Source organism: Corticium candelabrum, chromosome 3 (assembly GCF_963422355.1).
Source record: "Corticium candelabrum chromosome 3, ooCorCand1.1, whole genome shotgun sequence".
Taxonomy (NCBI): domain Eukaryota; kingdom Metazoa; phylum Porifera; class Homoscleromorpha; order Homosclerophorida; family Plakinidae; genus Corticium; species Corticium candelabrum.
In genome coordinates this window covers 2,589,696-2,614,886 of record NC_085087.1, presented here as the reverse complement: position 1 = coordinate 2,614,886, position 25,191 = coordinate 2,589,696, and the positions used below count along the sequence as shown (strand labels likewise).

The 25,191-nt window shown below is 41.8% G+C and overlaps 1 protein-coding gene across 1 annotated transcript; it reads left to right on the top strand.

The window, feature by feature from the left end:
- Positions 1-147: 147 nt before the first annotated feature.
- Positions 148-25,191, top strand: LOC134177262 (hemicentin-2-like). Its single transcript, XM_062644043.1, has 12 exons — positions 148-312; positions 5,422-6,033; positions 15,664-15,945; positions 20,096-20,353; positions 20,411-20,713; positions 20,817-21,101; positions 23,337-23,627; positions 23,690-23,707; positions 23,766-23,891; positions 23,947-23,989; positions 24,050-24,278; positions 24,848-25,191. The coding sequence occupies exons 1-12, from the start codon at positions 240-242 to the stop codon at positions 24,887-24,889; spliced, it is 2,562 nt and encodes an 853-aa protein (XP_062500027.1). The 5' UTR covers positions 148-239; the 3' UTR covers positions 24,890-25,191.

Sequence of the window (25,191 nt, the reverse complement as noted above, 5' to 3'; positions counted from 1 at the left end):
TCTGCAAATGTTCAACCACAACGAAATCGATTCTTTCGACGCGCACGATCAATAGAACAATTATCATTTCAAACGAAAAGGCGTGGCTCTCTCCGATTGGCCGGAGCGAGTTCCGTTGGAATTCTTGTGGTAAACGACTGCATACCTTTCAGTGCTCGTCGCCGTCGGTGTCGTGCTTCTTCCGTGAGCGAGAACATCAGGCATTTGGAGTTGACAGAGCCTATCAGTTGTTGTTGAAGATGGGAGTGCAACTATGGTGTGCGTTGTGTGTGTTGCTGACTGCAGTGGTCACCTTGAGTGGAGCAGTGGTCGGTAAGTCGATCTGCATGGTTTGTGCAAAGTACCTGGATAGACGTAAAGGGGGATATTCGAATGCGGTGCGTACGTCGCAGGTACGTAGGGTGGATGACTTGCATGCAGTCTCGGATTCAGCCCGAAACGTAGGCGGCTCTGGTTGTCAAGTGTCGCTGTTTGATACACCAGAGGGTGTCGGGCGTTTGGACGATGTAAGGATGGAAAGCAGACTCTACGTTTTGCTCTGTTCTAACTCTAGCTATTCGACGAACGCTCGATCTCGTTTTCGACGGCCTACATAATTATACCAATTGGAACCTTATTTGCTTTTCACGGTATGCTGTCGTTTTGTTTCTCTGTATTCCGACGGACGCAACCGGATCCTGTTCGTGCTATGCGTAGCGTGCGTCGTAGGAATTAATTACGGCGGGCAGCAGACAAGAGTTGCTCTTTGATAGACTGTCCGGTTAGCTTCTCTGCTGGAGCAGGAGCTAGGTCTGTGGGAGATGCGTGGACACCCACCCCCTGAAGCTTGTATACAGTAGAATGTTTACATTGGTAATAACACTATCGCCTTACAGTCTAGTGTTCAACACACTGAAGTTGCTTCAATTAGTTTCTTTGTGGCATGCACTGTTGCTGTCGGTTTGACTTCTCAAGCAGGTATTGTAAATGCTATTTAATTAATTGCTGACAGCGTAGATTCTCTTCCTGTGAAAGCGATTCTTCGTTCATAGAATCGAATGGCGAAAGAGCGTTTAGGGATGCGGATTCTACTGTGTCTATGCATGAGTCTGCGTGGCGGTTTACTATCGTTTTTGCTCACAGACAGTATAGTGACTGTACTATGATTTATCTGGGCCTCTCAACTTGAGCTCATCACCGACCACACGCGGTTGGGGACTCAGTCAGTAGTGCAGCACGGGAATGTAACAGTGAGCGGGTTTGAAAATACATAGAGAGCGAATGGGGAACGTGGTTTATAAGAGTACTGGAGAAACTAAGATGATCAACCACACTTTTAATATCACACTTTAATTAATTAATTGATCATCTAGTGATCATTCTCTTAGAAGTTGTTCACTGAAATGTAGGGAAGGTTGAAGTATTGTTCTGTGTTAATGCCATGGGTTTATACGCTGTAGTTTAGTTTAATTAAGTCTTCTTTATTTTGATTGGAACTTCCCTGTTGAAGGTGAAAGACTTGTGTGGTTATCCCCAGGTACTGTGCTACTCAGGGACATGTTTATTATAGTTCTGTAGGCACCAAGGCCTGTGATCTAGTTTTGTAAGATGAAGAATGTAAATGGATTGGCATGGGTTTTAGTCTGTTAGTTGGAGAATTAAAATCGAGAATTGAAAGTACCTGTGGCTATACTTAAATTTTAAGTTACAGGGTCATGCTTGGACATGCACATTTGAGCCATCTTAAGTTACGTAATTTTTACATCGTTCTTATTGTGGGTAACATATGTTCAAGTCTCCTGGTAAGAAAATCAGTTTCGATCGTCAATAAGCCCTTTAAATGCTGTTTATATGTTGCGCATGCAAAAGTCAATAGACAAAACTACTTCAAACTGTCTATTTAGGTGTCAATTGACGGGCTGGCAGCAGTGTAAGCTTTAAACAATACAAAGTTTTGGTGCTCACTGTGAACTGAGTGCGCTTAGGAACTCTACGAGAAAGACCTGACTACAGCAGAGGTCACAGACGGCAACGTGAGGTGTGCTTTCTGGTCATGTGCAGAGCGTAAGGAACTCCTATCTGGCTCGAAGTGCGAGGGTGCTTGTTGAACTTTACCGAGACTGCAGTGTAACAACCCCAGTTTGAGGTTTTAAAAGAAAAATTCCAAGAACTACATTTAGAAAGCCTGGAATTTAGCTACCAGAGCAGGGGTGTTCCCAAGTTTTTGTAAATTGTTATGACTACGTCCACACAAAATTTTTGGTCACGCTCATTTTGATTTTTTATGTGCTTCACTTCCATGAAAGCTTTGATGTACACTGACATACCACAAACTGTTGTCATGGAATGCTCAGGTCAAAAAGGAACAGTGGTTTATTTTTAAAGAAAGTCTCTCTCTGTCTTAGTTCACTGTGCTTGACCACATGATAGCTATATTAAGCCTCATAGCGTGTGGAAAATTTCCAGACCTCAAGAAGCTGTAAACGTAGTACATGAGATAGGATTAAAGGCCAGAATACAGAACTCTTTTGAATGTTACCATCAGATACTGATATATAGTGGGCAGTGCTGACAACCACTGTTGATCTTTGAGTACTTGTATTACAGTCTTTGTCCTAATTGGTCTTATCTTCAAACCAAGCATCCCAGAAACTAGTTAGCCTTTCCCACTTTTCAAAGGTCGCGTTTGATTGGGCTCTTCCAGTAGAGTCTGGAAAACACGCCCTTTTTCAACCTTACCAGTGCAGGAGCTGGTAGAGGTTGGAAGAGGGGCGTGCTCTTCCAACAAGCAGCAGAGTTCGTAGAGTTGGCTCTTTCGACTATAGCGACAGAACTGTAGAAGTTGGAAGAGGGGTCGTGCACACTGAGCCTCTGGAAGAGCCCAATAGAACACGCCCCAAAATACAAATACAAGTCCATTGTCTTCATAGCTAATCACTGCCTACTCATGCAGCAAAGCATGGCTAGCTTGTGCCAAGTGGAAGCCAAGGCATGGCGGAGTGCTGTGGCTTTTGTATGCTGGAGACAACCCTGCATGGTCTAACACAACCTCATGCTGCTACGTCTTGATTGTTCCAATTCAGGTTATAAAGAGACTTAAGACAGCTTTGCCTTCAGTGCAAATTAGAACGTGCAAGTCCTCGCAGTTGCTGAGTGCTTGGAAACTGCACCTTTTTCAAAGCTATGCAGTGCGCATGTCTGAGTGTGACCCTGCACCTTGAATAGTGATAACTATGCCAAATCTCTTGCCCAGTGATTGCAGTCATGTGTCATGTGGTCAATTGATGTGTAATGCGTATGACAGGTTTATTGAAGTAGAGCATATGGATGAGATTATAAATGGCTTTGTTCCCTGTATTGTTCACATTGATTCCGAAATGTTAGTATATATACAGAACAGGTGTTCACTTCAGTGGGGTTGTTTAATTTAAGTGATGTATGAGATTTAGACTGAATTTTATTGCATAGGCTGGTAAAGGTCTTCTAATAATGTATCAGAATTAATTAAATAGTAACTGTCATCTGTAGTGTATTGAACTTGTATATTCAAGGAGGCGATTAATTTTATTATGCAGGACGTTTATGTGTCTAATAGCTAAAGTATGTACGTAGTGCATTTGTAAAAGTTGCAGATAGAAGTTTTTTGAGAAGTTAAAATTCTGCTTCAGAGTGGGGAAAAGGAGTACCTACTAGCGATGTAATCTGCATGGGTGAAGAATGGGATACTATCCAATATACAGTGTGCGAAATAGTCCTTGACTGACCGCCGGACATCTTGTCCTGTCCATTAAAATTTGCCGGACATTAGAAACGTCTGGTCGGACATTCCAATTCTGGCAAATTCTACTTATCACTTACAATTCATTGTATATATATATATATATATATATATATATATATATTATCAATACATTTTCTCTATGCTACTATAGTTTCCCAACCCCAACCCCAACACAACTATCTCAAATTAACCCAAAAATGTCTTCACTACTCTCGAATGCTAGTCTCTCTAAAACCATTTTAGTATTATAAAGCCAAAGTTTGATGAACAACTGTTGATGGAGGTGTGAGGTGGCTTGGCTAACGGTCAGGTGGTTATGCAGTGCTGATCTCAGTGCAATTGATTTCGAAACGTCGAGGCTGTGAGACAACCAAAGACCAAGAGTTTCAACCACGGGTTATATACATTCTTGCCGGGTCCAATGGAAACCTGCTTGGGAGTAAAGACCTTGCAACACTTCCTCGAGGAGTGTAGCAATGACACGTTCAAGGGAACGTGTACACACACTGATCCCATCACATCTTTTTCCAACATCTGAGTCCACCACACTGGATATACAAGCACAAGGAACGAAGTAGTGTGGGTGAATACATACGTTTCCCCATTCAGATCTAGTTGATGGTTACTGTAGTGGATTAATTCATGACAACTATTATGGGTTGCCGCAGTAATTCAAGGTTGGTACACGTGTCCATGTATTTGTGTTGCCAAACCAAATCTTTTGGAATACACTGCACAAACAGGTTGACAAAGACCACTTGCCACCACAGCTAGCTCGAGGATGCGTGACCAAGTGCTAGGTTTCATGGCTCTAGATGACACTTTGATGTTGCATGCCTTTGCTAAAGAGTTCTATGCATGCAATTACTGTAGTACCACCCACCTGTCAAATTTACTAAAAAAGTTTGACTAAAAAGTGGCCATTGTTTAAGATAGCAATGAAAAGAGACAGACTTTCATCGCTTCCTTAACTCTGCCCTGCTTGGCTACAAACCCATCCATGTAAATTTCTGCATGCTTGCAGCCAACCCCTCTTCCTTTTGACTTCCGTTGGCGTGTCCTACCCGGTGAGTTTGGAACGTCGTCTTCGTCTGCTTAGGCGCCATACCTCTAGACGGGGAAACTGCAATCGTTTCAAGAACATGCACTACGCTATGCTAGTGGCAGTTTTTTAGTTCAAGGACTTCGTGCTATCCTATCAACCTAATCATCTTCAGGTTCTTAAAACCCCTACAGAAAACATTACACGCAAGTATCTCTGAGTTTCCTATCCTGTCGCGTTCACAGTGTACGGCCCGTAGCTGTTCGCTGCATCTTGTTGCACACCTCGGAGCCCCAGCGTGTGTACTTGAGTGCCCACATCCGGGATTTGACAAAATACACGTTCAGTACAGTACAGTACACGTACCACGTGTGGCTGTTTGCGTTTGTTTTGTGCGCGAACTGCGGAAGCTACGTTTGTTGACATGACACTGGGATGTGCGAGGATGTGAGTTGCTCATACAGAATTCCACACCTGCCGCTACGCCACCGGACAAAATGTCCAGCGAAATCACAAATGGCCAGACAAATGCTTCGTTCGGTCGGTAAATGTCCGATGTCCGGCCGTTATTTTGCACACTGATATATATCTAACTGATATGGCAATTTGTCTGTTTTAGTGCCAACAATACCAAATCCTCCCAAGGCTCTAACGTATGTGTATAAGACACAGAATATATCAGGAAATGAAAAAGCTCAATTTGTAGTAACACTTCAATGTGGAGTTACAGGAGACACAACTAACAAAGATCGAGTGTGGGGAAGTACATCTACTATTAACCTACCTACACGTGTAAATGCAGCAGATGGGTCACTAACGCTTGGAATAACAGAGGATGGAACTGCTTCTGTTCAAGGGAAAGATTATTGGTGTTTTGCTGCTAACGATGTGGGAAAAGTGATTAGTACTAATGCCACTCTTAAATATGCAGAGTTCAATTTAGGACAGTGGGACAGACCTACTGGTGAAGTCGAGGCTTTTCAAGACTTCGCTGCTGTAATACCATGCCGAGTTCCAAAAAATGCTCAGCCATTTCCAGTGGTGGAATGGACAGTCAATGGCGATGTTATTGAGTCATCAAATAGTGATTATTCAGTTTCTGCTTCAGGAGACCTGGATATAAATGTTGTGAAATCGGAAATGAATGGAAAGAAGTATAGTTGTCGAATTGTCAACCATCATGTGACATATACTTATGAAAGTGACTCTTCTGCTACGCTTACTGTCAAAGGTACAGTGCCTACTCTCTTAAATACTAGGTTGTGCTTCATTAAGTGCTACAATGAACAATGTCAGAAATTTTTGTAGTAGAGGTGTTAATTATTGAATATTTGCTAGTATAGGTGCTTGTATTTTTTCAAGTCACTTTTAGACTTTTCCTATATTCTTTTCTATCTCCTTTTTTGTTTTTTATTTTTTCTTTCTTTGTCTTTTGCTTCATTCTATTTTCATCGTTCCTTTTTGTACCTTGTTTTTGTCCTAATCTTTTGTTTTCATTCTCTACTTGCTTCTATTAAGCTTTTCGTTGACAGGGTGCAAACATGCAACTCACATTTACATTATATAACAATGCAAATGTTACATGTTGAGATTAATTTTTAGCATACGATCATTGTAAATGGTTGTCATTTTCCTCTTACCGTCACACTAACTTGAATCGAGAATGTTAAGTTTTTTCCATTCTGTGAGGTTTCCTTTGTGCAAAAATGTCCATGTTTTCGTTGTGATCTATTATGTTATCGTGATGGATATGAAACAAAACGAAACCGTTCAGTTGTTGCTGACGAATTATAGATCTACTGTATGTTTGCGTCTATCTAGAGCACTGATTCTATGTTTGCAGCTACCTGTTGTCATCAGAAGTATGCAAATAATTCTCAAAAGTTTAGCCACATTAGAAAAGCCGTAGTTCACAGCTAATGGGTGTCTTGTTTAGATGCTGGTAGCATTTCAATAGCAACAAACTGCCCATATATATATATATATATATATATATTGTGTTCTCCCCAGGCATCTCAAGACGTGGCGGCCCCGCCTTGGCTATATTTTACAAGTACACGCTCAATCCCACCATCCCTTCGCTAACGCCACCACGCCTTGACTTATGTCTGCCACGCCTTGACTTATGCCTTTCATGCCCTACTATCTATGTGTTAGGCAAGAAATGTGAGACCGGTTCTTGTTTATATGAATAAAACACCTGTTGTTGTTGTGGAAAGTCCAAAAGCAACGTCATAGAGATCGCTATGTCCAAAATATACTTATGACGTTGTTTTGAATCCGATCAGACGTCATTTGGTGGGGTATTCTCCCACATTCCAATCCGTATGTGAGTCACGCCCTCGGCAGCCGTTTGTGCCGTGCAGTCGTTATTGGTGCGTTGAGAGAATACAAAGTCGTAAGACAAAGTACATCAATGCATCGAATTGTGTTGTTGAAGTGATAGCCCAATTTCTCGTTCTTCTAGTGGCGTTTTTGGCATATACGGCAGCCGATCTGGGAGGCGTTACCCTACACAGGATGTAAGACAATGCACTGATTACAGACCCCAAAACGCCAAAGTTAGCGAAAGCATTGCTCAGTTTAGTGTAGACACATTCGCAGTTTTGAAAAACTTGTAGATCTTGGCGAGCATGCTGATAAGCTGCGCACGCCTCTATCGGCATGGAAAATTATCATCGACTGCTTAGTGAACTTGTCTACTAGTGCTAGCCTCGCAAGCAAGGCTCTTCCGCGCTGTCGCTGAGCTAAACGCACGTGAATCACACGAGGAAGAGGAGCTTTTACCGGAATTGCTCCAGCGCGAGAAGAGCCTGGTCGCTTTTGAGAACGTTATAGTGACGTGGGACCCCGGATTCGGTTTCATAGCTTGATAAAGCTAATTCTATTAGCTAAGCATGTAGGTAGGAAAGTTGAGAACACGCGACATTGCTTCACGCACTTGCTTGTTTTGCACGAAGTACGTAGTTGACATCATTGTTCGCTTCTAGTATGTATCTAGACAGCTCAGTCATGTAATATTCTGCAGTGTCACAACTCCTTTTCAGCATTCTGTTTCGCCAACAGCACACAGCCGAATTTAGATCTGCAGCGCGGTAGTTTGAGAAAGGAATTTATTGTACGCGGTTAGTGTCTATGTAGCAGTCAGAGTCTGTGCATTGAAACAAGTCGTACGTAGTACACAACACATGCAACTACGAGTCAACTCTACACTTCCTGAACATGGTAGGGCCACTGCACTGCTGTTTTCCCATGCTTAGATGTTTCCGGTTCACTGTGAGGAGAGTCAATATCGTACAAAAGTGCTGCTTGCTGAGTTGAAAGTACCGTCACATAGACTGCGTTAGCAATACACGCCAATCTGATCATGACGTGGAGAAGCCAAACAAGCTCTAGACCACTGTTTTTATGAACCGTTGAGTGAACAGGGCCGGCAGTTCTCACACCATTTCTCCCACAGACTATAGATGTCAGAGTAGACGCATAAGAGTGGTGAACACTTCTACGTCGGTTTCAATTCACACAAACCTGCAGATGAGTTCAGTAGAAAGAAACGTTGCTGGAGAGTGTAGGTTCAGCGGACCAGTCCCATGTAGGCCATTCCTACGCTCACTATTCACCAGCACTTTGTCCATCAACAGCTTCACTGGATTTCGTGTTCACGCGCTCTCCGTGGAGGGCTACCTCTCTGCTTTATGTATCAATGCAATTACATTAACAAGCTCTTTAGGAAATTGAATTAGCGTTATGCACCCTATGAAACCGGATCTGGGGTCCCACGTTGCTATGACATTCTTGAAAGCAACCAGGCTCTTCTCGCGCTGGAGCAATTCCGATAAAAGTTCCTCCTCCTCGTGTGATTCACGTGCATTTAGCTCAGCGACTGCACGGAAGAGCCTGGCTTGTGAGGCTATACTAGTGCTACGTTACTAGCTAAAGCTGCTAGTAAGTGCTCGGTTAGCATTGTGTTTGGCGAGCGATGGTATTCTGTCTATCTATTCGCGTAACAATGGTTGCGTTACGTATAGCAATAGCTTCTGTCAAACAAACGCGTTGACTAAGGTAACAGACTTTCAGTTGCTCTTCTATAGTATTTTGCGTTCAATTATCCGAACTCGGCATTCAGTTATTTGATTCAGGCGTTCAATTATCCGTTGCTTACAGCTGTTGTGCAATATCATGGAAAACTAAATAACTTACATAGTCTGCGGTTGGGCAGCTGCTCAAATATCATCATTCATCAGCTGTCTAGATGCAATAATTTGTAATTAATCTTGACTTTAGGGTGAGTTTTTAGTGTGTTTTGTACGATAATTTCCTTTGCACTTGGTGTCCGGCCCACGTTCCCGCGGAGGTCTAACTCAGCTGTTGTGAGCAAACTAAATCTACATATCTAGGAAGCCTACAACAACCCCTTGCTTCGTCAATCGTGGTGTAATCCGCATACTTTGTAAACAGCGCGTTCTGTGTGATACCATGCATGCGACAGTCCATCATGCGTCGTAGCAGGTTTTTAGCTAATCAAGAGCTCAAATTTCACTACTTTGCCTTCCCACATTTCTTGAATCAATCATGTATTGTTCAGCTGAAACGTGAGTGAGCATCACAGAAAGACGTCATGAAAGAAATCTGCGAATATAATAATTATTTCTATATTTGGTACTTCTAATTAGGACAGAACATCGGATAGTTGAATGGTCAATTCGGATAATTGATTGCCTGAATCGGATAATAATTGAATGCTGAGTTCGGATAATTGAATGCAAAATACTATAGTTGTCTTCAATTCTTTGTTCACGCTTCAATTGTCTCACTTGTTTACTAAGATATTCGCGTAACAGTGGTCAAGTAGTCACGTGATAATGATTGCGCAGCAATAATTTCTGTCAAAGTAATGTGTGGAAACTCAAAAAACAGACTTTTCTCTTCTTTTAGCTTTTCCTTTCCATTTCGTTTGTCACGTATCAGTCTCCTTTGCTCTTTAGTCGCGTACGGGAGCGAAATTGAGAGTCATTTCACTCTTCTCGCCAACAAATTATAATTGAATCGACCCCTTGCATTCATCTGGCATCGTCATTTTGTTGATCCGTCTTTCTGTTTTGCCGTAAATCCCTATGACAAGTGCTGACGTATGCATATAAATATATAAATATGTAAGTATACTAGTAAATGCTCGGTTAGCATTGTGTTTGGCGAGCGATGGTGTTCTGTCTTTACCTATTTGCGTAACAATGGTTGTGTTACGTAGCAATAATCCTGGCAAGCAGACGCGAGAACTCGGACAACACTGAGAAAATAGACTTTCAGTTACTCTTCTTCTTGTTGTCTTCAATTCTTCATTCACGCTTCAATCGTCTCACTCGTTTACTTAGCTAGTCGCATAGCAATGGTCACTTAGTTGCGTAACAATGGTTGCGTAGCAGCAATGTCTGTCAAACTAACACGCGGAAACTCAGAAAACAGACTTTCCTCTTCTAGCTTTTTTTTTCCATTTCTTTTGTCACGCATAAGTCATATTTCCTTCTTAGTCGCGTACGAGAGCGAAATGAAGAGTCCTTTCACTCTTCTCGCCCAGAAAATATAATTGAATCGACCCCTCAAACTGGGATTGCAAGCTGAGCTTTACAAGAGTAAGTTGCGCGTATATGTTGGCTACTGTGCTGTAAAACTTAAGAAATGAATAGTGTTTAATGAATAGTATAGGGATACTACTACGCCTTCTGACCATTTATCCTTGGTTTGACCATAACTACTTAGTAGAACACCTGCTGCAACAACAAAGAGACCACGCCTAAAGAATTTGGATGTCACGAGATTGTTCTATAGGAATGTCGGGACCATGAAGACCAAGAGGTTAATGGCTTTAAATCCACAGTGGATCTTGAAGGAAGACATCCCACACTACGTATGGTAGGCTGTCCAATTTTGTTCTCAACTGTCAATAATTGCTGTTTTCCCCTCCCCAAACGTCCCTTTCTTGTCCTAACCGTCAAAATGACGGTACAGACGGTACTGGCGAGAATACTGCATATGGCCACACCGAAAACTTCTTCGTTTCAGGTAACCCGACCGACCGTCCTTTGGAGGTTGCCTTGAATTTTTTTAGAAATTCTTTATTTGCGGCACGTGTTTTTGAACATGTTGCATGCAAGTGCGTGTATAGTTTCATTGCGCACAGTGCACATTGGTATGGACAAAGCAAATTGGACATGTACTACAGCTAGTATACATGATACGTGCCATGCCTGCAATTTCGGTCACGGTTCTGGATGGCGGTTGTTCCATCGTTAATTCTAGAATTTTGTGAGTCCAAGTGTCGTCTCTACTGAAAGACATACTTTGCATGGTAACGTCAGACAACGATGCACGGCGGCTGATGTCTGTGCAGACAGCATCAGGTTCAGGAACTCGCTATGATGCAATGCCAGATGACAACGTTGGATTGCATGTAGAGTTCGGTAGACGTTATGTATTTTGTACCTTAGAAGCTGCCACGACATTGACTTGTCAACATCTTCTGGCTAAAAGTGCAAATGACGTGTTGATGTGGAAGGTGTGGGAGCAGCATCTTCCACTGGCATGGATCATCTGGTTGCTGACATTATTGATCTCCTCAAGACTGCTGGCCTCAGATTCCCGGTTAGTCTCTGTGGCAGTGAGGGTATGTACATCATGCTGTCCATTGCTCGCATGTTGTGGATGGTCGACGGCGACCATGACACTTCAGCAAATGCTGCAGATCGAAATTCAGATATACCCGCATTTCCATCAACCTGGATGTCTTTTAATGACTACAACGACTACAGAGCAAAGAAGGTTAAGAGACCTCAGTTGTCTGCTAAGGACATGCACACCGTTGCTCAGTTGCTATTTGGAATGCTTGGAAAACCAGTGTTGCGAAGGCCTGCGTGGAATAGTTTCACAAAAGATGTTGAAAGTTTAGCTATCGTTATGGAAAGTACAGTGCATACTTGAAACAGCAGGCTGCAGAAACCAAGTCTAGGGAAAGTCTCGATTATGTTATGCGGCCACTGAGTCAGTTCTCCCATTTTGAAGTTGGTTCTGGTGACGCTTCACGTGTATTAAGCAATGAAGAGATGAGGTTAGAGACTAGTTTGAATGAAGTAGGTGAAAACAGAAGCAATAGAGTTTGAAGATGACAAGATTCTGGGCGAAAATTGCACATCTATGCAGCGTCATTGTTTTCTCCAGTCGTTTAACCTTCATTTTCCCGTTGTTTTGTACCTGTATGCAGTGGGTGACAATGTTGGGACAATAGTCTTTGTCTGGAAAACAGCAGACGGTCTTTCTCCGTCTGAGCTTACCACTCAGTCTTTCTCTATGATAGAGGACCTAAAGCCCCAGATTCCTCAATATCACACTAGGCAGATGAGGAGAAGCTTTAAATTGCAATGTAACAAACAGTCTTACTGGAATTCTCCTGCTGTGCATCGTTACTTGTACAGCTGTCTCACTGATGACAGCAATGCATCAAATGCTAACCAGCAGGATATTGACTATGGCATGCGTCTTGTCGTACTAGGTGAACTACCGGAACTATGTGCCTTCGCACTTTGAACACTGGCTGTTCCAATGAATACAACACATTCCTGGGCATCTTACAGAGTCTTATCAGAGAAGTCACGGCGGAAGACGAACGGCGCCATGGCATTGCCCATCTAAGCCATTTTATCTCACAACGTGATCTTCACCAGCAAGCAGCTGACAAATGCCCTCCTGGTACACTGATACCAAGTATTGATTGGCTAGCATTGCAATTTCAGCCAAAATTGTGACAGAGTCATGTCTCACTGAAATACAGTGGTAAGCTGGATGTCAGGTAATATGTGCAGGCCAGACGGCTGCGTTCTGTCCATGAAGACGACCACTACTGTTTAGCATTATTCAAGATGCATTGGGCTATGGCCGTTAGTATTCGACATCCCAATACCTTCGTCTGCCTTGACCACAAGGCAAAGATACCTGTTGGTGAACCAGCACTACGAATGTCTAAGGGAGTAAGAGCCAGACCAAACATCATGGTTGGGGAAAATAAGACAATGGATCACGATCAGAAAAGTATAATGGATCACTGACACCATCTGTGATATTCAAGTGCAGCATTCCTAGTGAAACCTCTGGGTCGTTTTACCAAGGTCAGTTGAACGTAATTATCAAGGATACTGTGCTTCAGCCATCTACATCCGTGCGAGATGCTGTTGAGGTCTGTGCAGTTTTGAGAAGTCACATCTTGCCATCACATGACGTACCTCCAGTTCTTTTTGCATACACTGATAGGGGTGGTGATCTTCGTTGCACATTTCTGTTCATGCAGTTGTCCTGAATCTTGCTATTTTATGCATTGGATCTGGACATGCTTGTCGCTTGTCGTACCGCTCCAGACCTCTCATATGTAAACCCCTCTGAACGCTGTATGTCTGTTTTGAACCTAGGTCTACAAAACTGTGCCCTCTCTTGAGAAGCCAGCTCAGATGACACGGAGAAATACCTTTGTGCCTGTGCTAGTATGGAGGCACTTTGCAAGCTACCACTAGTTCTCAAAGAGGCATGGGCAAAATCTATGGATCCAGTAGTGAAGTCTGTCGAGAAACGCTTCAATCGCCTTCTAGACGTTGACCTGCAAGTGCACATATGTGAGTTGGCTACTGACGAGGATATCCTTCATGGAGTCTGCAGCTGCTACTGATCCTGCCATTAATACCAGTATTCTGGCACCAAAACAAGATGATCTAAAAACAAGCCACACCTTAAGAAATTTCATCACTACCCACTGTCGCATTCGTCATTATTCATTCCAGATAAAGAAATGTGTTACTGATAAATGTACATTTGGTTTGTGCTAGTGAACCCGCCATCTTGTTGACGTTGAAAACGAGCTCTTCTGGTTGCCGAATCCTGTCGTAGATGATGATTCACCTAACCACTACAAGGCATACGATACTGTGAAGGGAACAGAGACAACGAATGACAACCGCCCTTCCCAGCTGAATAAAAACGGTTGCCTCCAGACAAGTCCTGTTTGTTCTGTGCTATTACTTGCTTCTAGAGAATTGCCTTTGCAAACACCAATACAAGAGGAACAATTTACTCTGACAGAATTTAATTAGTATGCATTTGTAAATAAAAAAATTCCGATCGACCAACCGTGATTTTTTGCATTGTTACCTGACACGAAGAACTTTTTTCGGTGCGGCTCATATTTTTTGCAAACTCACAATCCCCTAAACATCCCAAAACCAACAAGTCTGATTACACCCACGTATATCTCAACTATCAACGTCTTTTACGTCAAGCTGAATTCTCTTATGAATCATTCTTGAATTATGTTTCCATAATTGAATAGAAGGTTGCTGCATCATTTTGGAAAGCCTGGTGGAATTTAGGGCTACTGACTGCTGAGGTTTTGGAAGCAATAGCTGTCAGAATTTTGATGCTGAATAATGACCAGAGCCCAAGTCTCAACCACTAAGGGGTGAAAGAGACCACCAGCTGCACGAACTCTGTCTTCATGGCAAATATTCTTTTGTAGTTCACCTGCCTCTGCTGCAGCTCTAGCCCTTACAGCTGATTTTGTAACATATAACGGGCTGCAAAAAGTTTCTAACTGTTACGTCAAAATAGGCAGGCTGACCCTCCAAGAAATCAGGGTGAAAACATCATCAGAACGGCTTTCAGTAGAACTGTTGCACCTCATCTCCTTATAACTTCTTTGTTCTCAACCAATGAGCGTGATGTCTACATTGGCAAGATGGATAGTGTGGGTGATCGAATGAACTTGAACATGTCTGAAAGGTCTCTTCATGAGACAGTGATGAGTTTACACGACATTTGGAAGTCAACTACTCACGCAGAGTGCTCACACGGAGTGCTCATGTAGAGCTCAAAGTGATCATGCGGCCTTCAAACTATACTCATGCGGAGCTCAATTGCTCGTGCGGAGCTCGAACAGACGTTTCATGCAAAGATCAAGTGGAATAGTCTGTACTGCATGAACTTTTCATGAGAATCGCATCCATACTTCATCTCCGCATGAAAATCTGGATAATATCACAAGGAAGCGGCTGTAACTTACACGGACGCATGAAGATGTTACATAGGGATAGTCTACTGGCCAAAACTGGCAGTCATAGAAGTAATTATACTTTTACATTGTGTCAGGCAGCTAGCAAAGTCTTGTCCTACTAATCTAAAGTCATATGGAAAAGCGATGGCTTTCAGACCTAACTCGCCCACAGCAGTGCTTCTCATCTTGATGTGAACATTTGACCTCAAAGTCTGATAAAGCGGTCTGTTGTTTTGCCATATCAACAAATACTGTTCTCTCAGAGGTGGCACGCTTACCAGGTTGGGGGTGCACTTTCACTGGGTGCACCATGCTTTGATTTGCACCTGATTCCTCCTTTTATTTATGTCTCCTTTTGATTATTTCTATCCCTCTTCCTTTCTACATTTATCTTGTGTTCTTCATTCTTATGTATTTGTTTGTCTTCTTTGTTTCTTCTTTAGCAGTTGGTAATCCGCGAGTTTGACAACTGTACAAAGTACAAGTTACATGTAGATTTTTGTAAAACAGGTGTTTGTGTCTGTGTCATTGTGTAGCTTTGTGAGGATTTTCTAGAACAGGCTCTTTGGTTGATGTCGCCATTGTGTGCTGGATTTGTTGTTTGCAGTCAGTGAACTTTTTAAGACAAATACAGTCAACATATTTGAATGTTTAACAACCATTGAACTATTGCAATTTTGTTAAAGTGATTTTTGAACGGATGCAAACTGGATGCAGCCAGTCTTAGCAATTACAGTAGCCTGACTTTGATCTGAGTATGTCTCTTTGTGCTAACAGGGAGACCAAGCCCTCTACCTACACCACAATTTTTGAAACAGCCGGTTAATGTTACTAAAGTTGAAGGGGAGTCAGCTACGTTGGAATGTGCAGCATCCCCTGCCACTGGGTACACGTGGACTCATAATGGTATAACTGTGCGGTATGAAGGATCACGCATTCAAGGTGCTGGTAACTTGGTAATTAATGAAGTCAAAGAAAGCGATGTCGGTAAATACCAATGCACAGCAGTGGGTGGAAGTCAAAACAATCACAGCCAATTTGCCTGGCTTAAAGTACAAGGTAAGAATGATCTAAGTTTGTTGTTTCTGGTTTTCTTTGGTATTAATTGAGTGTCCAATAAAATCACTCGAGTAAATTCTAAATTGACAAGTTTTTGGCAGAAATGGACTTGTTTGTATTATCTGCATTGCATGGGATATACCTATTGCAATGCCAATCTGTATGTATAGAGCATGCATGATCGGTGTGCATAGTTTTGTGGCAAAAGGCATCTTTTATGTTTCTAGTTTTTCACTCTACTTTACCTCAGTGGCTGGCTAACTAATATCTTTTGGCTTTTACTACTCTCTAGAGCACCGTCTGTAAATATACCATTTCCAAGAAATGGACTTGCCCGTTTTTAGAAAATGGTAAAAATTAGTAATAGTAAGAATGGCCAATGCAGATGTCCAAGCGCTATGGCTTCTCCAAGAGAGAAAAAGCAGAGAGCTCTATTGGTGGCATAGCCAGGTCAGTTATAAAAGCTTTGGCCAGTTGCCATGCAAAAGGCTAGCAGACTGCTATGGTTGTTGTTTGGTGATGTCCTCTTATGTTGAACAGCCAGGGCCGACTAGACATAGGTCTAGTAGTAAGCTGTGCTATTTCCAGGCAAGCTCTTATGGTGGCGGTCTTAGTGGAAACCAAGGGGTCATTGACGCATACTGCTGTTGAAAGACTGGAGAGGTTCTGACACTTATACATAGATTGCTGTTAGACTCATCTCAGCAAGCTTGGAAATAAGACTAACCACTGCTCGAATTAAGGCTTCAACGTTGTCAGGACATAGTCTCAGTAGCCAGCCCCTCCTCCTTTTGATATCAAAAGTGGGAGGGGCTGACTACACAAGACTAAAATTTTTAAATTGATTGGACTTCACAGCTAGAATTGGTTCAAACATATTTTCCATTGTAACTAACATACTCACCATGCCTTATGATATCCATAAACAGTCAACAGCTACATGAGCACAAAAGTTTAGTAAGGTATCACGAAAGCTGAGGCAATTTTTTGCCGTTCTTGAAAGACACAACAGTGGAAATAATTTCTTCATTTTTACGACGACACTAGACAAGACATTTTAAAGCAGTCTAGCCATAGGTAGACCAGTTCTGGTCTATGAACAGTACTAAGTATCCACAAGTCAACGGAGTTTGAGATAGACGTCAGACTAAAATGGTCTCCCACAGATTGTTTTTCATGACTTGTGATTTGGATTAAGCGACATTAGAAATTTTCTATAACGAGATGCGTAAGGCAAAATGTATAAACCTAAATTAATTAATAGTAAAGCAAAAGTTGAGTCATGTTTTGTACTGATCATAAGCACTTATATTCACTGTTAATTAACTATATATATTAATTAGCTGTAAAGCAGCTTGTACTAATTGTTGTATCAGAGAGTAAATCAGGTAATACTTAGGCTTAAACTGTCACTAAATTGTACAGGTTACATGTACAACGTACAGAACTAGTGCTTGTCAACAGTTCCCGCCCAAGCTTCCCAATCCTCAATAGAAAACTCAACATCATCACTACTGTTGTGGCTGTCCTGTGATTGCGATGAAAACTTCTTTAATGCTCGCTCATGGTGACGACGCTGCCCTTCTCTCCACCAGTGATCAATGGCTGAGTCTGCATCCCAGTCAGCTAGAGCAGGTCCAGATACATTGATGCGCATTAGTCCTCAGCCAAGCACGTCCTTCTGTCAGTCTTTATCATCTTAATTAAGCTGTGAGTAGACTTGTTCTAAATGACCGCTAGCAACAGGCAAGCAGAAGAACAGCTCCACTATTCTAAGAATGTTGTGCCAGCGACTGGAGTCTGCGCAGTTGAATATCTCCTACCAATATCTCCTACAATGCCAAATTTATTTAGAAGTTACTGTGAATCCAGAATAGTTTGTGTCCTTAGCAAAGTTAGTTTCCAAAATGGTTCTGATTCATACACATGATGTACAGTACTAATAAAAATCTGAAAAATTATGAAAGAAACATGTTTAGGAGTTTTTGAAGCATGGAAAGTTTTCATTAATGCGTTTCTAAAACACCTGTTAGCAACACCTCCTCCTAAGCTAAAAGTGATTAACACCTTTGCTACGCATTCTAATTTGCTAAATTTTGAAAAACAGAGTACATGCTACGCGTATACTGTACCTTTGCGAGTGAGTTACATGATATATGAAGTTACATTCCGAAAACATCCGGGAATAACTTTTTTTGCAATTCCTACTAGTAGCTAAACGTAAAAAAGTAGAAAGTAGAAATAAAGTACTACTTTAGCTAAAAAGTAGCTAAACTCTAGGTTACCGACCATAACACGCGGTAAATAACGCAAAACATGGGAAGTCGAGTTCTTGAGAGGGGTCACCGGACAGTCGAGTTTTAGCGCGTGTGCTAGCCAGTTGTCCATCATCGTCTTCACATCCATCCGTTCGGCCACTAAACGTGTTTAGGACGTTACGGAAGTAGGAGGTTGTTCACGCTGACTTTGCTCTTTGAAAATCTGTAATAACTTCTCAAGTTCTTTGCACTAGGGCGGACAGCGGCGATCTTGGTATCATTAGAATCCGCAAGCTCCCGGATTTTCTATAGTAGGCTATCGACGGCGTGTCTAATATTTTTTAGCTGTTTGCTGCATTTCAAGAGTTGCTAGGGTTCCTAGCTCATAAAATAAGAAGGTATGACTTTACAGCTACTAGAGGAAGTAGTCAATTAGCAAGGTCACTAAACGGTCTACCCCTGTGACATCAACTCACAGTCCTCATTGTTTCGCGGGCTGTTGGTTGGTATTCCTGACTCTTCTTCCCGTTCTGTTTCGTCTTCGAGTTTCTTTACAGTTACTTAACCTCATTCTATTGTAATATGACCTATAATGGACAGTTTTGGGATATCACGTAACATCTGCATGTGGTAAACAATTACAGCTGCATCATTACTGACTTTCGGGAGCAAAGTCAGTGCGAACAGAGAGTAGCCTGTAAATCTGTAGGATACTGTACATACTATAAAATTGAAAAGCGACAGAAGATTGAAGTTCACAGCAGACCAGTTACGACATAGTTGGAGAATGCCGTGCATATCATTACATCACACGACTCGGGAATCCGTTTTACAAGACCGGTTGGGGTATACTACTAATAACTCATGTGTATCTTCTGACTAACCCATATACGAGAAACACTAATCTTACAACGAACCTTTTGATGTAGAGATGAAACACGTCCATTACAGTTGGCCGCACCTGTGGCCTAGTAATTATAATTCAATTATCAAATGAAGAGTGGCGATCACTGGTAATAGACATCGGAAACATGCGGCAAAACGAATAGACGCTCATTGTGCAGCTAGCTGTAGTGGAAAATGATATATCAAGCCTTAAGAGCAAGACACTAGAGCTCCTTTACAGCAGGTCTACAGTTGCGTTTTTAGCTAAAGTTTGACATCTTGTCCGAACAGTCTTCGTGATCGGACAAATAACAAGTATTCGGATTTCGGAAATGTCCGATGTCCGACCGCCATTTCGAGCACTGTAACGATGAACTAAAATCTTCATTGTATGCTGAAATATTATTATTAACTAAATAGTAAAGAACCAAGTTGTGATGTTTCCCACCTTTGCAGTTGTGTCATATTCATTCACAAGTCACAGTGTGCAGTACAGCGTAGTTGCATTTTATTTTAGGACAGCATAATTCTTAGCAGATACTTCGCAATCTATTGTATAAATGTTTATTAGTGAATATATTATCTATGCAAACCATGAGTGTACACAATAGTGTGCTTTGCATGCTTGCACACATACACGTCTGAAAGTTGTATTTATGTGTTTGCACTAGGTATGTACTATTCGGTTTGGAGAGTTGACATTTTTCATAGGGGTCTGTCGAAGAAATGGGCTTGCCTGTTCCTTGGTTGTATTTATAGTCCATCTATTATGTACCTTACTATAGAAGTCTATTTTCTAAACATCTGTTAGTCAGTGCAGTTTCAATGGTATTATGAACTGCACTGCAAAGAATGCTTGACTTGCATTGGTCAGGATGGCAATCTTGTGAAAGTGAAGTGTTATTGTTTGTTTGTTATGTAGCGTAGACGTTTGTATGTATATTGAATATGACGACTATGAATGGCAATGATCAGTTTCAGTTGGCAATAGCAGTGTTGTTTTCTAGTGGCTCCAATAATCACAACCGAGATTCCTGCTGAGAAAATTGCATACACTGGGAACGGGTTCGCTATCGAATGCGCTGCATCCGGGGACCCCACAGCTGAAGTCAAATGGTATGCTAATGGCACTGTGAAAACATATGGTGGTAAACTTGAAGTTGCATCCGCTAAGAAATACGGGGATCTAGGAATGTATCAATGTTTTGCAATTAATTCTGCTGGAGTGGATCAACGCATTGTGAGAGTGGTTGTTCGTGATCCAGGTAAAATAATTTTTGATCAATTTTTGATGTAGTATAGTAGATGTTTCCTTTTTGTAGTAATCCATTCTGTCAAGATAAGTCCCGTTAATGTGTCAGTCGTGTTTGGTGACATTCCAGAATTTAAATGCGATGTTTCTGGTGATCCTTTACCTACAATTGAATGGAGACTAGACGGTGTTTTTCTGAATGACTCAGCAAACACAGACATTGTTATTACTTATACACCTGATGGTAATAAAGCGTCTGGAACATTGAAATACAACATCACCGACAAAAGCCTTGGCAATGACCATGTGATAACCTGTCGAGCTATGAACTTAAAGGGACATACGGACTCAAATACATCATTTGTTATTGAAGGTAAGCAGCTATAGTATGTTTGTGAGACATTTCATTGGTGAAATGCTGTTGTTTGTGGAGTGAACGACAAAATGTGCTGCACTTATATGTTTTATGTGTGTAGTGGGTGCTGAAGTTAGACCTGTACCTGACAAGAAAATATTTGTAAGAAGCCAACTATCAACTTTGTCCTGTCCTGCATATGGACATAAAGGGTTGGTTCGCGTTTGGACTAAAGATGGAAACAGTGTGGATTTGTCAGGTAGTCGAGTTAACATGACATCGAGTGGTATGCTTGTGGTTGGGTCTACGGAACTTGGTGATGCGGGTCTGTACGAATGCACTGTTAGTAACAAGGTCGGAGACGAGGACTACACTGACAAGCTGACTGTTAATGTGACAGTAGATGGTAAGCTGTTTGTATTTGTAGATTTGCTTGCATCATAATTTGTTTGAATTGAGTTGTTTGTATTTCCTGTAACAAACTTTGTGTTTGGATCTTCCCACCACGTTAAAGGAGAAATCTCACCAAATACTAAGACTTGCTTGAAAGAAAGATACAAGGTCAAGTATCTTCTTGCAGGAAGCTTACGGTTCAGCCAGCCACAGAAGCAGAGACTGGGCCACGAATTGTATAGATGATTTCCTGTATTGACTTAAGCCCGGTCCACAGTACGACGCTACCACAAGCGTCTTGTGAGCATCCTGGACACTGACGATGAGCGAGCGTCAGCGTCACGCTTTGAACGTGTCAGCGTCTGTGATGCTCGCACGATGCTCGCCTAGTGTCCACAACGCTGAAATAGAGAAAAGTTTTAATCGAGCGTCTTATCCGGAAGTGACCCAGGGTCTGATGACATCACGTGCTTATTTTCAACCAATTGAAAGTCAGTCAGAGCAACTGGACGTATCCGGAATATTCTATTCGTTCAAAAAGCATCAATGGAAGTTTTCATTGAGTGTGCATGATTTTCTCTGCTTTGGCAAGTCCAGTCAAAGGACTACAAGGACCTAAGGATGAAAGAAAACGCTTGAGACTATGGCACAGCAGCAACAAAAGCAAAACGTCATCGTCCATGTCTGTCGTGAGTACACACGTGATTACTTTGCAGTGCCAGACCACTGTCGCAGTGTGTTCTTTGTGCAGTATTCTTGTCAGACGCAATACTGTGTGAATGGTACAGCACCAGCATCTTTGCTAACGCTCTTTTGAGTGTCCTTGTCAGCGTCGTACTGTGAACAGGGCTTTACTCTCTGCCCTTGTTTTGGAAGTAAATACTTTAGGTTTAACCATATCAAGTGCTTCTAACGCTCCCAAAATGCAGCAAGACACAATCAATGAACTAATCTAAGAAGAGTCTCCTTTTGAGGCTCCACGGTTCTATTGACGCAGTCGATACTGGCATAACAAGTTTGGGGTCCCAGTTTGCTTTAGTCAATACATCACACCTTCCCACCATACGTCTCACAATCGTTGCTTTGAAAGTGCACAAGTATTGGTCTTCCTTGCTACCAGCAATCAGAGTTTACTTACACGGGTACTAAACATACCCACACAGGTAATTTCAATGCTGTATTTCTCCGTTATGGTAAACGTTTGCAAAGATTGTGTCATAAAGTGACCACTTTCATCTGAGAGATTGTTGATTTTGGTGAGAATTCTTTTAATTATGAGAAATTTTAATGCGACAACACCAAAACTGGTTGCGGATTGCTCTTGAACAAGCCTTATCTTTGGTTAGCTGTACCGTCATGAGTAGTTGCAGCAGTTTCACAGGGAAGAAATTGCAGTGCAAAAACTATGTATCCTGTTATTATGATGTATATACTCCTATTCCAGACTGCAAACTTGGTGTTCTGCCCAGGATTTTCGGAGTGGTGGTCGGGTATCTGCTGCATTAAGGGGCGCAGTTTATCAGAAGGTGACTTATATGATCTACACAAATTCACTACTACAACAAAACAACTATCCTCTGATTAAGGCTTTGTCCTCTAGTTAAGCCTAAATATCCTCATGCCTTTCCATTTGGTTATCCGTGGTAGACTTTGCCACTACTTGCCATCCGTCATCGCCACTCTCAATGCTTTTACTGATGCTGGAAGTCTATCTGACTCCAATTGATGTCGTTTCCGTGAGAAATACTTCAGTAAAGACATCTTGACTAGACACCTCGACAATATCCAGGAACACCACGTTAGTACCACAAGTGATCTTGCTGTAGATCGTATTATAGCAGGGCGGGTCTACCACTGTGCACCATGAAAGCGAAGTGCTCACCTTTCAACAAACTGCTCACCTTCCAATGTTCATCAGCTTGGAGCAAGTAAAACACTAGCTAATATACATATCGTAGAAGTCGGAACATGCAGAGTGGTGGTCGATCTTTGTCGAGTGATGGTCTGGTCTGACCACCTCCAACCACTTTGGGCAGAACCCTAAAACTGTTAAGATTTGATTGTGCACGTGTACATAACAGTAATTATTGTACAATAAATTCTTCAGGAGTTTGTATCTGAAGCACAGTTTACTCGTAGAATATGAGTAAGAATGGCAGTTTGTTGGTTTTATTAACAGGGTGCTTGTGATGATACATAGGATTGTTTTTACCAGCTGTTGACTGATTGTGGTTGTACATTTTTGCAGTTATTCCATTACTAAAGACATCTGAAGCTCAACCACCAATTTTTCAGGAGGATTCAGCTGTTCTAACTTGTACAGCCGATGCACTGCCTGAACCGACTGTTGTTTGGTTAAAGGACAAAAAGTTGCTGAATGACACTAACAAATATACCATTACGACAGCGTGGACTGAGAAACTTGATTTGACCAGCAGTTTGAAGTTTCGTGTAACATCCTCTGACTACGGTGACTATGTTTGTGAAATCCGAAATTCAGCAGGTACATCGCAAGCTACTATATCTCTGAAGGAGTTAGGTAGGTTGAACAAATTACTTGGTTTTCATGGCGTGATCTCTATGTATTGTTTTTGTGTGTAGAAAGGAACAGTACAGCAAGTGATGTGGCACACATGAATCATCACTGTGTCGGTAGCTGACTGTGTTTGATCTTTAGGCCCTCTTCTTATCATGGAAACGAAACTTGAGTCACTGTTTATCATTGCCATTATTGTGCCAGTTGTGGTGTTGGCAGTATTTATGTCAGTACTCGTTATTATCTTTGTTTGCCACAGAAACAAAGGTTTGCTTCTCTGATCATGGTCACAACTATTGTGTGTATACAGTTTGTGTTTTAGGATCGTATATACCAGCTAGACATGGTATAGACAACATTGGAAGGTATGAGTGGTAAGCATGTGTCTTTTGTAGCAGATTTATGACTCTGTGTATTCTTTTCAGTTTTCAGTTACGAACTCATGGTGGTGGTGGTGAACTTTATGCTGCACCTCCTGATATCATTCAGCATCGTGGTAAGTTTATGGATCAGCAAAAGCAGACGGAAGAGACAGATGGCCACCACACATATGCCACTGTTGGGAAAAAGAGATTGTCGAGTTCTGGCGATGCTGATGAAGGACGTCCTAATCCACCATACACTGGGAAGCCTGCTCCTCCCTATCCGGGCAAGGTGCGAGCTCGTGGTCATTCATCATCTAGTGAACTGCCTCCCTACTCTGGCACACCTCGTACAACGAATGCACGCATCATGAGTGGCTCTTCAACTGGAGATGGCGGAAGTGACGACAGTATTGCAAAGCCACCAATTGACTCACCTACTCTTGAGGTCGTAGATTACCTCATTTTCCTACAAACGTAGTCTGACCCTGATTAGTGAATGTAGCCTAGACCTGATGAATTGATGAAGCAATGATTTCGTCAACAGGCAATGTAGTTAGACCCAGTCGGGATGCCATTGGGTTGCCCCTTGATCAGATGAGGATGTCTGACCCTGACATTTTGTTTTTGTTGGGTAAAATTTAGCTATGGTTATGTGAATGTTTTCTTTATGATAAATTCGTTTCATTAATTTTTCTGTGAAACCTATAAGTTTCTGTAAGATTTTTATATGTGAAGTAAGTTCTACTATCAGGGTCAGACATGTCAAATACACCTATGCATGAAGTGAACAGATTGTGTATTTGGTTATGTAGTTACTAATATGTGTATTGGTGATAACTCGACTGTTGTTGTGTCCAGGATGTTCCTGAATCTGAGCAGAATGGAAGCACTTTCGTTTGAGCAACACGTGGAGTTCCGGTTGTCTTGCAGCTAACCACCTTTTCTTATAAACCCAGTTTACCCCTGCAGTTGACGTTGGTGATAGTAGTCTTTTTACAAGATTAATTAAATTCCTGCTGAACGTTGTATAAGCTGACCAACCTGAGCTATCCATGGTCGTGTTGGCAAGTTTTATAGATAGTGGTAGACTAGTTTCTATGCCATGCCTGACAAGTGTTATTATAGTCTGTTGCAAACGTTGTGTTATTATTGATAATTCTTAAGTTTTCTGGATTAAATATATCACGTGCTAATGGTTGTAA